Genomic DNA, 16,041 nt, shown 5'->3' with positions numbered 1-16,041 from the left:
CAGGGCCCTGGGCACAGACCTCCTTCCTTTCTCTTAACGTTTCTTAATCCTGTCAAATCAGGATTTTTACAATTCACTATTATGTGTAGTTATGGCATTTCTTAAAGGTCAGGGGCGCAGAAAAGAGAAAAAGAAAGGTAGATTGCAGTAAAATCACTGTCAACATGGAAAAAATACCAGAGACACTGTAAGAACAACTGAAAACCATTTAACAAGGCACGTCTTAAAAAAGAGTTATGTTTAATTATTTGAAGAATGAGCTGAACGGCTCCAGGAGGCTGCAGAGGCGGCTCCGGACACGCGGGTCAGGGCTCCGCAGCAGCGTGATTGATCTTTTTGCTGTTACACACTCAGCGGCAAACCCTGTGCTGGTGCAATCCCAGGAACGGGTCGAGGCGGTTCGGCTGAACACCACACCGCCTGGCCCAGCGCTCTGCAAAAACGATCTCTGAGGAACTCTTCAAGGAACCTTTAAGAACCAGTTTTTGCCAGGTGCCAGTTGATTCCATGGGATCCGCTGCACGGGATCCACCACAGCTGCAACACCAGCACTGCCCACCATCTCTGCGTGGTGGTGCTGGTCCTGCACACGAAGGACACGTTTCTCTTCAGAAACCCCAGATTAGACAGCGATATGGTTTTGTATCGCTCCTTATCCGAGAGGTCTCTGCAGTTCTGGCAGTACAGCTTTTCTACCTACCTCATTTTTGCTCTTGGTTTTACTTAAATTAGAGTGACAAATAGAAACTCACAGGGGACTTTTTGCTTTTCTGCACACAAGTTCGTTATGGTTTTAAGTCAGTGCTGATCTTGCCCCTCCATTAAATACAAGGCATTAAAATCAATCATTAATAGCTTTAAAAGGTTTATACAGCAACAAACATACTTATGTTTGAACATTAACGGAGGTATTTTTTCCTTAACAGTGGGTTATTTTAGATAAATAACTAGAGATTATGAAAAAGATGATATGTGTCAGTGACTATTTTTTTCCCAGTACATTTTTAGATTAGGCTCCTGAAGTAAGCTCCTGAGGCTCCAGTTTTAAAAGCCAAAAGTTAATCCCCTACCTAAAAGCTCAATAAACAGTTGTTATGGGGAGGGATAGCGCTGGTGCGGGGCAAGCAGGGAGGGCAGATGTGCCCACAGCAGAGAAGTGACCGGTTTGGTATGAAACGGGAGATAAAATCAGGGACACAGGGTACGGAAGCTCAGGTAAATCAGATGTATGAGAGACCCCATCCTGGTGTGTTCCCCTGAACATCGGGGGTTCTGTCCCATCACGCTGCAGGGACCGATGCAGCTGCCAACAGCTGCTCTGGAACCGGGACTCAGTTTCCTGAGGGCGAGTGGAACCTTGTTGGGTTCGTCCAGGACTTCCCATCGCCCTGCGCCGGAGCCGGCTCCTCCAGAGCCTCTGTCCCTGGCCACGTATACCTCCCGGCTGAGCCGTGGGCTCACTCGGCTTTACAGCATCACAGGGCAGATTTATAGTGATGTTTTTATGTTGTTTCTTCAGTCATCATGCCTACCCTACCAGATTTGTTTTATAACACTCGGATACAAACCAGGTGAGTGTTTGTATTTGGAATTTCAATAAGGGACGTGGGGGGAGTAAGGTCCCTGCAGCAGTGCCGCTTCCGAGCAGCACTCAGTGCTGCAGCTGCTGCAGCTTAAACTGAAGCTGTTGCTTCAGCAACTGCACATTAAATTAGAAAGGGCCTCAGTAATGATCGCCAGGGTATTTGTTTCCAGTAAGAGCTGATCTGGTATTTCTTCGTACTACATGATTAGGTTTTGATTAAGCTTGTTTATTTAAGGTACTGATGTATCTCTTTGTTTATTCCTCAGCATCACTTCCTTCCTAATTCTCAGTGGGAGCCGTCCAATTTCACCTTAATTGTCAGATGCACGTTGGAGTTGCACGGAGTTACAGAGGAGCCGCGGGTGCCGCGGTGCCCTGAGACGCTCAAGCGCTGGGTGGGAGCCCAGGGCCGGGCGGGGAGCAGCCGGGAGCACCGCGGGCAGCAGGGACCGCGACCCACGCAGCTCGGGGAGGGACGGGGCAGAGCTGGGACAGGGAGAGCTGCGGGACAGCGAGAGCGGGAACGCGGGCTGGAGGAAGAACGAAAGGGTCTGGCTGCAGAGGTTGCTCAGGGAGCTCCAACCCAAATCAGCTGCAAACCCCTCAGAGGAGAGTCAAAAAAAAAGAGACTTCTGGTACTTATTTGGAACCCCTATCACCTCCTTGCAATAACCATGTTATCAGATATTCCCAAAATAAAACAGAATAGAGTGCTGGCACCAGGACCGCTGAAAATCCAGGATTCATTATGTGGCAGCACTAAACTGAATAATTTAGTTTCTGTTTCAGTTACTGGTATTTTTGACGCCCTTCATTCCCCAAATTCAGCCCTTCGGGGAGGAACGTGAAGGAGGGCGGTTTGCAAAACAGCAAAGTGATGGGAGGCAGGGCAGGCAGGGCAGGCAGGGCAGGCAGGGCAGGCAGGGCAGGCAGGGCAGGCAGGGCAGGGGGCAGCACCGCTCCCCAGGGCCACTTGGGTTTTGTTACCAACAGCGAGACTTGGACAAGGGCTGCACCTTTCTTGTTCTGGTAAAACCAGGGCCAAAGCAGATCCTTATGGGCCATTAGAAAAACCGTTCACTGGTTGTTACTGGTACCTTTGGACCCTTGAATTGAAGAACAGATAAAACTTAGTCAGGCTCTAACACGGACCACAGGTAAACCGAGTCTGTGCCGTCAGCAGGACCTGGTGAATAACGCTGAGTTACAGAAACAGCCTTTGAAATGCAGTCCTAGGGTCAGATATTCAGTATTTCCACGTTCACGTGCAGAAGCATGTAACTGCTGCTGTACAGCAAAGCAAAAGGGCACATGGATATACGGTTCTATCCATGTGGGAAAAAATGTCTGTCAGAATTCACAGGTTCTGTACCTTCCAGTGAACCATCAGGCATCAGTTCCATGCAGAGCGAGGCAGGAGCTGCAGCTCCCGGAGCAGCAGCCTGGGCTGGAGCTCAGCTCCTGTAGAACTGATCAGGAAAGGAAACGTGGGTGCAGAATAAAGAAAAGCAAAGGAGAAAAGCTCAGAAGGGCACCAGTAAGTGGTTTTTACCAACAGCCACCAGAGGTTACCTCCACAAATTTTAGATTGTGCTTGTTGCTGCCTTCCATCGAGAGAAAGGCAATATGCCAGACTTTCACCTCTGATTACATTACTGTTCTCTGATTCCTTCATCTTGGCTTTTAAAAAACTGTTCCAGATCAGTTTTAACATCTTCTTTCCGGTGATCAATGCACAGTAGGAAAGTTCAGCACCTGAAAATACTGTCTAATTGTAGCTGCCTGCTATCTTTAGTGTTGACAAAATTTCTTTTAACCAGCTGACCTGATCAAATACTATATTAAAATGTCAAGAAAAAAATTTGCCTACGTTTATATACGTTTATAAAGAAGTATCAAAATGCAGATTTGGCGGTTCAATCTTGCCACATTTTCCAATCTTACCGTATTTTCTAATACTTGCTGAATGCCAGCAGATGATGTTTATTGATACAGTCTGCTGGTGACGCAATTGCAGGTATTTACTAAATACTATTTGACTTTCTGTGTTCCAGAACCAGATGCTGCCCGGGCTGTGTCTGCTGGGCCGGGGCTGCGCTCTCAGCACCCGCTGAGCTTGGGCTTTGCAGTGATTTCCCCCACTTTGCATGGACCTACAGGAGGGAAGACAGAGCCCAAAGGAGGCGAGGAGCGAGGGCACCCGCAGGCCTCCTGAAGAGCTGGTCTCAGGGAACGTGGCTCTCACACCCATTTCCATCACCTCAAACAAGACCATGACTGGGATTGCTAACACGGAATGCAGAGGTAACAAGGCTCTTGAAAGCACCCAAACCTGTGTACGAGCGGGGCTGTGCAGCTCCCCGAGCGCAGGGTCCCTCCGCTCCATCCACTGCCGCATCCTTGCTGGGCTGGGAAAACGCAGCTGCCTTCCTGCTGCTGCCTTTGCTCCAGGTAACAGAGAAAAAGACAGAGGGGCCTGATAAAGACCACAGCCAAACCATCACCCAGATGCACACAACTGGACATCTAAGTGCAAGCTCCAGTGAAAAATCAGCGTTGGGTGTCAAAACGGGATTAGGGTGAGACATGGTGCTGCTGTCGCGTGCGCGACTGCAGGGAAATCCAGCTGCAGGGAAATCCAGCTGTGCTGCTGCAGCAGCAGGGGCCTGGGGGAGTAGGAGGCTTTGGGGGAGCAGGAGGAGGCCAGCAGGGCTGGAAAGAGGCACCAGGCACCCACGGGGCCCCCAGTCCCCCCCAGGCTTCCCTGCCAGCAGGGCGGCCCCGTGGAGACACATCCCTGCAAACAGGAACGTCTGCCCCTGCCCACTGAGACGCGCTCTGGGATGCTGTGGGTACAGCACCCTCGAGGGAGCGTGGTCTGCATCTCCCTCCATGCAGCAGGTACCACGCACTTCATTGAAATACTCCATTTTTTCTCCCTTGGTACAAGACCTTCAGTGTTTCCTGCCTGTTTGTCTCCTTGGCCATTTGAGGAAACTGTGTAATATGAGTATTAACGCACTATTAAACCTTCTTGGCTGGTAGCTGAACAAAAGATCTTTTCTACTGAGAACAGTAATTTCAATTTAAAATGGCAACATAGGAAGTAGGCAAGATGCTCCCTGCTGTAATTAGAACAAGTTTTCCAGTATTCTGGGTTATCTTTAGACTCTGGAAGTGTAGTTGCTCTACTAGGATTAATAAGTCACCTCCATTAGCTCTCTCGCTGTGCTGGAATCACAGGGGCATCATAGCAGCAGTGCTGATCAGAAACATTTGCATATTCTGAAATACAGAAGGCATTCTGAAACAGTTCTGTTATTTTTGTTAGTTTAGAATATTACTAAAGGCAAAGAAGGAGAAGGAAAGACATAGAGCATTCATCTCTGCGGGAGCACGTGACAGTCATATCGGGTACATACCAGGGCCTTACGGACCAAGCGCTCTGAGTTCTTGTGCTATCCATTCACCACATTACCCACTCTTGATTATTAAATTATCATCTTTTGCATGCACAATGCTGTGTCATCCTGTCTCCCAAAGTTCACACCCTGTTGGGACTCTGTCGCTCCTTGGGGCTCGTGTTCTGCTGCGTGCAGATCTATCTAATTAGCCCACGAACAGCTTTTGTTTTCAAGACAGCAAAATGTCAGCTCAGACATTAACAGCGCGCACAGGCGCTGGCACCGGGTGGGAGAGCGGCTCCGGGTGCCCGAGCAGCAGCAGCGGGTGTCTCCAGCAGTCACACAGCAGGACTTTGCTGCCTCCTAAATGGCGGGTTGACGACCTCCAAGACCCGCAGTACAGCCAGGAGCGGCCCTGCGGGACAGGAGCGGCGGGCGGGCGGTGGCGGAGCGGGGCCGGTGCGGCAGCAGCACCGCGGAGCGCCGGGCAGGGTTCTGCTGGCAGCAATCCTGAGCAGCCGGGCAGCTCAGCCCAGGCTTGCTCTCACCCAGCAGCGCATGTCGGAGCTGCCACAGACGCGTCTCATCGCTCTTATCAGCTCTCGGACGGCCCTTTCCCGGGTTTGTGTCCTGAGGCCGGCGGTGGGGCGCGGGTCCCATGCTGTGCGGGCTGGCTGCGGCGCTGTGCCGCACGACGGGGTCCCTGCCGCTGTCCCCTCGCCCTTCCCAGGGACATCCCTGGGGCCAGTGCAGGACCGCAGACCAGGAACTCACCCCGTCAGCCCATCCTAAGGGGGAAAAGGCAATACTGGGCATCTCTTGTGGGAGATTTTATGTCTTCCTGGTTTTCTTTATCTCTACAGACATGTTCTGCCTCGCACTCCATTTCCTTGCCAGCACTCAGCCTTCGCCTCAGTTGCTAAGGGCCACGAGTTCTTGCAGGACGGTGACAGAAATTGCTTATTGCACAAAAGCAACTTTCCACATACCTGGCTGCTCATCCCCAGATTCCCCACAGAGATGATCTCACACGTCAAGGACAAACCTGGGCATTTCCAGCATGTGAAGCTAAGGCTGGAAGGAAACAAAACTGGGGTAAATAGCCATTGCTCACAGTCTGTCTACTATATATTTGTAAGTATTTTTAGATGGATGAGGACAGGCTTTGCTTATTTTGCACAGATGTTTGCTTGAATCCTTTAAACCAGAATTTCCTCAGTTCTCACCTTGTGCAGGTGCCGTTGAAGTCCAGCTGAGACACCTCTTACAGCTTCAAAGGTGCAGTCTTTTAAATACTGCAGGCAGTAGTACTGTAAAACAAATCCATACTCCAGGCTTACCATGGCAAGTCTGCACACCATAAGCGGGGTGTTGGGAAGAGATAGCGTCTTCTGTGACAAATGAAAAAGGAAGTTGTGACACTGCAGAGAGTGGAGAAAGAAAACAGAGTGTGATGAAGCATCCTTTGGCCTAAGGAGTTTCCTGAGGAAGAGGGGAAGGAAGCTCACCAGAAGCCAACAGGAAGGTCACGAGCCAATTCAGGTGAGGTGCGGAACAGGCAGTTTTGCAGGAGATACGATGTCCTGCAGCGGGGAGTCGAGAGCAGCTCACACACGCCTTCCAGCAGCACTCCCGAGCAAGACACAAAGGGCCTTATATACTTGTGTGCATATATATATATATATATATATTTACTCTCCCTATGAGCCAGCATTGCAATGATTGTTTATGGGGTTCCTTTCTACCAGCCTCTCCATCTGCCTGTTGTTCGTATCAGCACACTTTGAAATACCGAAGCCTGCATCTAAGTCTTCTCCTACCTAAACCCAACAGGTAGGAACAGCTGGATGTCTGTCCAGCGTGGTCCCTTCGCACACCCACACGCTGCGATAGTTCAGCACTAATTGGACTGACTGGGAATTTCCATTTGCTCTCGAGCATGCTTTCTTTTCTTGTTAGGGATATATCATCCATTTGAGTTAAATCAGCTGTTAACAGAACAAAACATTCAGTTTAATGGAAATCAGTGGTATAAAATCCCAGATTTTGCAGAAAGTGCATTAAGAGGCAAAGCTGGAACAGATTCAGTTTCAGCTCCACCAGGCAGAAACCTATTCAGCTACAAGGCATATGCTAGAGCTAGGGAAGAAAAGGTGCTAATGGAACATGCTTTATGGTTGTGGTCCAAAATAAGAAGAGATCAGTGATACAGGCAGAAAGACACTAATGTGCCGGCTGTGTATGAAGGCATGCAACAGTGCGGCTGCTAAAAAATATGCCTCGTTCTTTACCGATATAAGTGTTTGGACCTCTAGCAGACAAAGCACTGCAGTAACAGTAATTGGGGTATAAACAAGGAAAAGGGACACCTGGACAAAATTAGGTGTGTGAGGCAGGAGGGAAAAGGAGGCAAGAATACCAGTGATTTAGAAAAATGGGCATAAAAAGGGAAACACTGTTTTCCGCTCCTGTGAGGAAAGGTGCGCGTGGTTCTGGAGCGACGCTGCTGTTGGCAGCACTTGACAGTGGAGGTTCCTCCCCAGGAGAAGCCAGGAGACAATGAGCGAGTGCAATGTTCCCATCGGAAAGTGCCGGGGCAGGTGGCAGCTCGGTGCTCCCATCAATGGCAGCAGCACCGTCACAGCGGTGTCTGCTGCGGGTGCCCACCCTCCCAAAAAGCCACTGAGAAATCAGAGGAGGCTCAGAAAAATATTATAGGGATGAGTCAGGTATCTTGGAAAACCCTGCCTTGGCACAGAAGACTAAATAAATGGAAGCCTCTGAGACCAGGTTATAAATCTGAGCTTGGAAACTTTAGTAAGAGACCAACAGTGCTGCAGCTGCAAGATGGCAAGCAGGGGGTGGTGCAGATTCAGTTCTGCCTTGGCGTGACGGTACATTTGTACTCAAGCTTGAGTATGCACATTGGTCCCACAAGAACGTGACGCCAGGTGAGGTGTCACCTCCCCGTGCAGCCACGGTGTCACGCTGGGTCCTGCTGGATCCCTGTCCCTGCCAGCGTCACATCAGCACGGGGCCTGCGCTGCGCGAGAACGCTGCACGGCTGGCTGGGCAAACCTGGTGCAGGCAGCTGCCTGCTCCTGCCTGCACTTGCGCTGGGGATCTCGTGCTTCTCTGTGTCCCGTATGGCCAGACCGCAGCCCTGTTCACAGCTGGGCTCCCAGCCCCATTCCAAAGCTGTCCCTGCACTGGACCCTGTGCCTGCACACAGAGCCTGAGCAATGCCTCCTGCCCCAGGCTCCTGGAATTACTGCTCCAACCTTTTGTCTCCACCGTTTGGATTTATGGCACTGCTTAGGTAACCGAGGAAAACAGGCGGTAGTTCATAGTGCATATTTACTGATGCTATCTAACGCTGCTTCGGTATGACTCAAGATTTGCTCAAGACAGGGACGCTGCCAAGAAAAGCTACGTGTTAGCAATGGGACTGAGAAAATCACTCATGAAATAACAATTATAAAAGGAAAGATAAACTAAAGTCTTCTCAAATGCTAATAGCATCACTTTTTAAATTATTATTATTCTTTTTTACACAACAATCCAAGTCCTTTACTAAAATGAACTCGGCTTTTGGGCCATGCAGCTGATTCTCCAAGAAGCAAGATGGCTTTTTCATAACCCAGTATGGTGGGCTTGATATTATCACACTGTATCCACCGCACGTCTGGTTTGCGGGCTGGATGTTTTCTCTTGCGGGAACAGTGCGGCTACGGATCCATTTTTGCTAGCACTTCAAAATCCTAGAGGGCACCACTGAACAGTTTTTAAACTGGGCTTGCTATACAACACAGATTTTACAGGTGTTCTTTTCTCAAATTTCGCTTTCCTTCCTCTTCACATGCAATTTGAATTAAAAGAATCTTTAAGGTACTAAATTTGCAGTTAGTGGACAAGTACACAAAGAAAAACAAACTAATACACAAGGAGAAAAGGTCTGACATTTAGAAAACTTAAGCTGCAGCTTCGAAGTTGTAGGCTCTGTAACTTGCCCCAAAAGAGATGCCAGGCTGGCAACTCCATCTGCATCCACTTGCATATTCCTACAGAGGTACAATATGCAGCTGATTTCCCAATTAAGCTTTCCCAACAAAGTAGTTTTATAATTTAGACAGACTCAAAAGTTTGAAAAATGAATACATATTCATGAAGCACTAATAATCCTCTGTCTGGAACACAGCTTTTAGCTGAGAGCAGATATGACTAGCTCATGTGTCACTCACTACACATCCTAACTAAAATGTGAACGAGGAAGAAATGGCTGAAACCAGCAGATTGTGTTTTGCTAAGACAATAAATAATAATCGCATTCTGACTCAAGTGCCAAATGTATAGCGCTTAATTAGAGGTCAGTAGAGCATATTTCTGCTCAGCTGTTCCATTTACAGCAATTAACATGTTCGTGTAGCTTAAACTGGGTTGCAGAGCAGATTTCAAAGGGTTGAGTGAAAGCAAAATCAGGAGAGCGTTGTTCAGCCGCTCGCAGCAGCTCGGGAGGAGCACACCTGGCACCCCACAGCCTGCACCCCGCTGCCCACGCCCCGCTGCCCGCGCTCGGCCCCACATTGGTACTGGCATGCGGGGGCTCGGCCCAGGCGCCGTGTCCCCCTTCTCCATCAGGCGGCGGGGGGGACCCTGCCCTCCCGTGTCCCGGCCAGCGCTGGCTCCCGCGTGTCCCGGAGCGGAGCGACACCGCCAGACGGGCGTGCCCACGGGCGCTGGCCTCGCCGCATGTGCCCACCCGTGTGTGCTCGCCCGTGTGTGCCCGCCCGTGTGCCGCGCTCCCGCCCCGCAGCCCCGGGTTGCCCATGTGCGCACCCTCTGAGCTCCCGTTTCGCGTGGGCCGGGTGACCTGGGTGGGATGCCGAGCGTGGCGTGTGCCGGCGGGGGGTCCCATCGTGCTCCGGACGAGCGGCCCCGGCCCCCCCTCTCCCCGCAGCCCCCGGCCCGGCCCCGCCGCCATGTGCCGCGGGCGGGAGCGGCGGCACCGCCCGCCTGCGAGGGCGGTGCGGGGGGCGGGCGGCGCGCCCCTGGGCCGAGTCGGCGCCTCGTCCCGCCCGCCTGCCCGCAGTCCGCCCGGGGCCGGCGCTGCCTCCCGCAGCAGAGGGGCTGCGGCCGCTCTCCCCGCGGCGGCCGAGCCGCCATGGAGCGGCGCCCCGAGGCGCCGTAGAGCCCCTGCCCCCGGCTGCCCTGCCCGGCGATGGGAGCCGGCTCGGCCGGGGCAGCTGCGGGCGGGACGCCCCTCCCCGCCGGGCGGACGCTGCCGGCGGCGAGGAGAGGCGAGCGCGGGCTGGGGAAGGCGCCGCGGGAGGCAGGTACGGGCGGCCCCGGCGCTCCGCCGAGCCGGGCTGGGGAAGGCGGCGGCCGGGGCGACACGGGGAGCGGGGTCGGGAGGGCTGAGGTGACTACGGGGAGCCGGGCGGGCTGAGGGGAGCGGGGCCGGGGAGGCTGAGGTGACCCGGGGGGAGCCGCGCGGAGCGTGGGACGGGGCCGGCAGCCGCGGGGGCGGCCGGGGCGGTGGCGCTCGCCCCAGGAGCGCGGGCAGAGCGGCTGCCCCCGGCCGGCCCCGCTGCCGCTGCCCCTCCGCGGCGCTCGCCCTTTCTGTTACCCCGCTCCGCGCTGTCGCTCTCGCCCCCGCCCCGCCTGCCCTGCTCGGTCCCCGTCGCGCCGGGGCGGGCAGAGGGACCCGCCGGGTTGCGCCGGCTCCCGACGTGCGGGGAGACGGTGGGCGCGCCCCACGCCAGACCTACCTGGGCGGTGGGAGCCGCTCCGCCGAGCACACTCGCTGGGAAACCCTCTGAAGAAGGGCAGGTTTTACCTTCCAGTTAGGCTTTCTTTGCTCTGCTCTTTTTTTAGATGCATTACTGTTCCCGTAGAGACTTTGTTGCTTCACCGCAGACCTATGTGACTCTGGTGGAAGGATCATGACTGAAGTTCTCTTCTCTGCTGCTTTGAATGGAACTGAACCTAACCTATTATCCAGCAGCGGTTGGTCTGCAGGAAACACCACCACCAAGTGTTCCCTGACCAAAACTGGCTTCCAGTTCTATTACCTGCCCACCGTCTACATTCTAGTCTTCATCACTGGGTTTCTGGGCAATAGCGTGGCCATCTGGATGTTTGTCTTCCATATGAGGCCTTGGAGCGGCATCTCAGTTTACATGTTCAACCTGGCGCTGGCTGATTTCCTGTATGTCTTGACTCTGCCTGCCCTCATCTTTTATTACTTCAATAAAACAGACTGGATCTTCGGAGATATCATGTGCAAGCTGCAGAGGTTCATCTTCCACGTGAATCTGTACGGCAGTATATTGTTCCTCACTTGCATAAGCGTGCACAGGTACACGGGAGTGGTGCACCCCCTGAAGTCGCTGGGGAGGCTGAAGAAGAAGAACGCGGTGTACATCAGCTCGCTGGTCTGGGTCATCGTGGTGGCCGTGATCTCTCCAATACTCTTCTACTCGGGAACGGGGATAAGGAGAAATAAAACCATAACGTGCTACGACACAACAGCCGATGATTACCTGAGAAGTTACTTCATCTACAGCATGTGCACCACTGTGCTTATGTTCTGCATCCCGTTCATACTGATTCTTGGTTGCTATGGGCTAATTGTGAAAGCTTTGATTTACAAAGATTTGGACAATTCTCCTCTCAGGAGAAAGTCCATTTACCTGGTGATTATTGTGTTGACGGTCTTTGCCGTGTCTTACCTTCCCTTCCATGTGATGAAGACCTTAAATCTAAGAGCCAGGGTGGATTTTCAGACTCCACAAATGTGTGCCTTCAACGACAAGGTTTACGCCACGTACCAGGTGACGCGGGGGCTGGCCAGCCTCAACAGCTGCGTCGACCCCATCCTTTACTTCCTGGCAGGTGACACCTTTCGAAGGCGCCTTTCCAGGGCCACCAGGAAATCGTCCAGGAGAAGCGAGCACAACGTGCAGTCCAAAAGCGAGGAAATGACTCTCAATATTTTAGCCGAGTATAAACAGAACGGAGATACGAGTTTGTGAACGAGCGCAAAAGATTTGGGAACGGTTTGACAAAATCTTCCGCTCTGAGACGGTAGGATGCCGTAGTGCTACAAGTGTGAGGAAAACCTACCAGTCTCTCAGATTTGTTTTTGGTAAAGCCTCCTTTTCTGATCACAGAAAAAGCTTAACAAAGTCAGCGGAAGAATTTCAATGGAAAATAACATGTCAAAATTCAGCTTTCCTTCTCATTACAATATTCTCATTTCTTTCTGACTTGTGTCAGATACAGTAAAATGAAGTGAATCCCCTAAAAGAAGAAAGCAATCTAAGTGCTTCTGTTTTAATGGCTTAGTCTCCCACATTCAAAAAGGTTCTCAGTCAGCCTCGCTTTAAAAATAGGGAATAACAATAAGAAAGAGCAGTATCTTCTCTTCTGAGGCTCAGTCCACATGCCTAACCTTTTGCTCACTTGTAATCGAGTATTTAAATCGAAGTCATGATGCAGTTATCTCACCTTTACAGTTTTATTTCTTCATCTGTTTCTAGTGCTGGTAATTATTTGGTAGTTCGGTAGCGTTTATGACCCGGTCCTCGCCGAGTGCCGGTGTTTCTCAGAAGTCAGGCTGACTGGTGCGTGTGTGGTTACGCTTTCAGGTTGCGGTGGCTGGTTGTGAAACCCTGGCCCCCTTAGCGGCAGGGTGTTTCTGGGCGGGCTGACGGACCCCCGGGTCCGCCTGTGCTGCACGTGGTCCGTGCACAGACGCCGGGTGACGTGGGGCTGAGCAGCCGCCGGCCCCATCCTGCCGTGGAGAGCCGGCGTGCGCCAGCAGGAACCGCGGGACCCAGCAGCACCCGCTGCGGCGCCGGCGCCCGACCGCGGCCTCGGGGCCTCGGGAGCCCCCGACGGGTGACACGAGGGGTGCGTGTGCTGGAGACGACTGCGCTTCCCGGGGAGCAGAGCTACGGTTGCTCGAGTTACTTGCGTTTTCATTTGGTACAAGGATGTTTCTGTTCCTGGCAATCTGTAGAGATAGCGTAAGAGTTGTTTGCCAAGAAAATAATTATTAAAATGGATAAGTGTATTATATATGTTATATATATACATAAATGAGGAGAATTAATTTTTTTGTACTGTGACAAATAAAGTGCTGTATTAACAAGATGTTGCAATATACTACAGACTAAATCTGGCCCTTTAGTGTATGTCTTCTCCAAATGTGGAACAGGGCACCCAAAATCAGGCAAACTGCACTATTGTGTAACACAGGAGCTGGTGCTCAGAGCAGATGAGATCTTACATGGGCAGCCTCACTCGGTTCTCATCTTTTTAAGAACTGTATTTGAAAATATTGTGTGCTAACAATGGTATGAAAGCATGCTCAAAATTGTAAGTTCAGTGTATAAAATAAGTTCTGTGTAATCCTAAGGGTGATTTTAGCAGATCTTTGTTCCTCCTGTCTTCATAGTAAGAGTAAAATATTTCTATTTTACTTACTAATTTCCAGTGATCGGTAACAAACAAGAATAGCTCTGGTTATTTTTGACAACATTGTAAAGCAGCTTCTGTTGACACGTACAGCTTCTTAACTGCAAAATCCCTATTTATTGAACTTATTTATTAGAAAGCTAAATGTAAAGTATGTAAAGTGTGGTTCTCCGTGTTCATATTCCAAATTGGGCATTAATGGAAAATTGAGCAGCATGTTTCAATCACTGTAGTACTGTGTCTTCTAACAGAACATCTTTATAATAAACTCGATTCCACCCTGACTATTCACTGTTGATACGCAACCTAGTGATAAATTAAGCTTCTGATTTATAGCCTGGAGATAAATTAAACTGCTGCTTGGGAAGCAAAGCTTCTCAAAGCAATGGTAAGATCTCATTTAGCCCCGTAAGATGAAAAATGTAGAGGTAGTGCAGAAATCCCAGCCAAGGGTCAATTGCTAATTAATCCCTACTGACAAAAGGCTGTGGAACAGCACAGCCTATTTATATCACCAGAGAATGAGCCTGATTCACAATAAATGACTTCTCCTATTATGTGATTATTCGAGACTTCATTCAGCCGAGGCATGTCTTGTTTGGAATGGCAGATGAATTCAAGGGAGAGAAAGCATAAAAATAGGACCTTCTCCGAATCTGCGTCTCTAGGTTTAAAATCGTATCCATTTACAGCATTTTGTGGTCTATTTCGCTCAGTTAGGAAAGGAAATGTTCTACTAGTCCATGTCTGAAGAAAGATCCTAAACAGCCGCAGTCTAATGTAAACCCGCACGCTCAGGTTGGGCCGGACGGAGCTGTTCTGCCTTTCTGCAAAAGTTGGCAAAGTCAAATGCAGCGCGGTTCTGCGGGCCTGGCAGCTGGGTGTGCTGTGGGAGAGACCCACGGCGCGGACGGACAGACGGAATGCCGGAGAGACGGACAGACACAATGCCAGGGAGACGGACAGACACAATGCCAGGGAGACGGACAGACACAATGCCAGGGAGATGGACAGATGCTGCCAGAGAGACAGACAGACACACTGCCGGGGAGATGGACAGACACAATGCCAGGGAGACGGACAGACACAATGCCAGGGAGATGGACAGATGCCGCCAGAGAGACGGACAGACACACTGCTGGGGAGATGGACAGACACAATGCCAGGGGGATGGACAGACACACTGCCGGGGAGATGGACAGACACACTGCCGGGGAGATGGACAGACGCAATGCCAGGGACATGGACAGACACGCTGCCAAGGAGATGGACAGACATGCAGCCGAGGAGATGGACAGACACACTGCCGAGGAGACGGACAGACACGCAGCCGAGGAGATCCGCCTGTGGAGCTCAGGACAGCCCTGACTCTCATGTTTCCTCCTGCATCTGAACACCTGCGAGGTTTTTGTGCTTTCCTCAGGAACCGCTGGAAGCTCCTTCTTCCTCCTGCCTCGCTGCAGAGGACTCTGCAACTGGCCCGATGATTCACCAGCTCCTTCCCGAGCTCTGTGCTGGTTATTTAATGACGACGGCTCCCGATGCTCAGCCGTGGCAGCAGCTGCACTCGGCATCCTCAGCTCCCGGCCGCGATCGGGAGCCTCCCGCCGCACACCGAGAAGGCTCATTAAACACATTTGACACAGAGTCTGTTTTCCATCTCTCAGATCCCGTGACCTGCAGAGTGAACACCTCTGGCCACATCCGCTCCGGTGCAGGTCCCTGCTGCACACCCCGAGCCGGCACAGCCCTGGGAATGCTGTGGGAACGAGAAGCCGCGCAAGCCCACGTCAAGGTCCTGCTCTTTTTCTAGGCCTTCCGATGTTTGACATGGAGCAGTCAGAACCACTGCAAAAATCACACCAAATCCACCTCTCCTGCAACACGGATACTTTTCACCCGCAGTGACACAGTCACCCCTGCTGGGCTGTCCCGTCAGAGGGAGCCGGGCAGACCGGGGGACTGGGCGCCGCGGGCAGACACGGAGCAGAGCTGCTCCAGCGCCGTGATGGCTGGAGCCGTCGGCTGCCAGGGAACTCGGCGAGTCCCATTGAATATTTGCCTTTTGGCACTTCCCCATTGCAATGTTTTTGTGGAAGACACTCGGTCCAGCCGACGTAGAGGCCCAAGATGGTCCCTGTGTTGGTACAGAAACCTCGGCGATGGCAACGGGTGAAGCTCCTTTCCCTCAGCTGTGTGACTGGAGTTTCCTTCCGACCCGTCCGGTGTGCAAACACAAGCTCAGCCACAGCCTTTGGGCTGTTAATTAATGAGCAATGATGATGATGGGTTGTGTTTATTAGGAGTGAGATTCAGGTCCTCGTCTTGCTGCAGACAGACCACCCAAAGGTCCCAGCTTCCCTCGGGCTGCGTTAGCCTTTACCAGCGAATGAGACCAGACACCTGATTTCCTGATCATGCCTTTAACCTATTTTTCCTCCGGGCATGTTTGGGAAGGTTATAATAACTACGAATCATTCACTGAAGACGCTGAAAGGTTTCAGGTAAATAGTTATTTAGAGCTTAAGTTCTGCCAAAGCATTCTATAATGCTAAGCCAAATTATTATTCA

At 51.6% G+C, this 16,041-nt stretch overlaps 1 protein-coding gene and 1 long non-coding RNA gene across 4 annotated transcripts; one reads left to right on the top strand and one right to left on the bottom strand.

The window, feature by feature from the left end:
• Window positions 1–263: 263 nt before the first annotated feature.
• On the bottom strand, window positions 264–9,929 carry LOC136104824 (uncharacterized). 3 transcript variants are annotated; one of them, XR_011740570.1, is made up of 4 exons: window positions 6,498–9,929; window positions 6,216–6,410; window positions 5,979–6,063; window positions 264–5,777 (listed from the first exon to the last, which is right to left on the bottom strand). It is a non-coding gene; the product is annotated as an uncharacterized lncRNA (long non-coding RNA). The 3 variants fall into 3 exon arrangements; XR_011740569.1 differs by having other exon boundaries at window positions 264–6,063; window positions 6,498–6,977; window positions 9,826–9,929; XR_010651803.2 differs by having other exon boundaries at window positions 264–6,063.
• Window positions 9,930–10,182: 253 nt separating this feature from the next.
• On the top strand, window positions 10,183–13,757 carry P2RY1 (purinergic receptor P2Y1). The gene is made up of 2 exons (XM_065844332.2): window positions 10,183–10,322; window positions 10,864–13,757. The coding sequence occupies exon 2, from the start codon at window positions 10,932–10,934 to the stop codon at window positions 12,021–12,023; it is 1,092 nt and encodes a 363-aa protein (XP_065700404.1). The 5' UTR covers window positions 10,183–10,322; window positions 10,864–10,931; the 3' UTR covers window positions 12,024–13,757.
• Window positions 13,758–16,041: the final 2,284 nt, after the last annotated feature.

Source organism: Patagioenas fasciata, chromosome 9 (assembly GCF_037038585.1).
Source record: "Patagioenas fasciata isolate bPatFas1 chromosome 9, bPatFas1.hap1, whole genome shotgun sequence".
In the NCBI taxonomy this organism is placed as follows: Eukaryota; Metazoa; Chordata; class Aves; order Columbiformes; family Columbidae; genus Patagioenas; species Patagioenas fasciata.
This window is presented reverse-complemented; position numbering and strand designations above follow the sequence as displayed.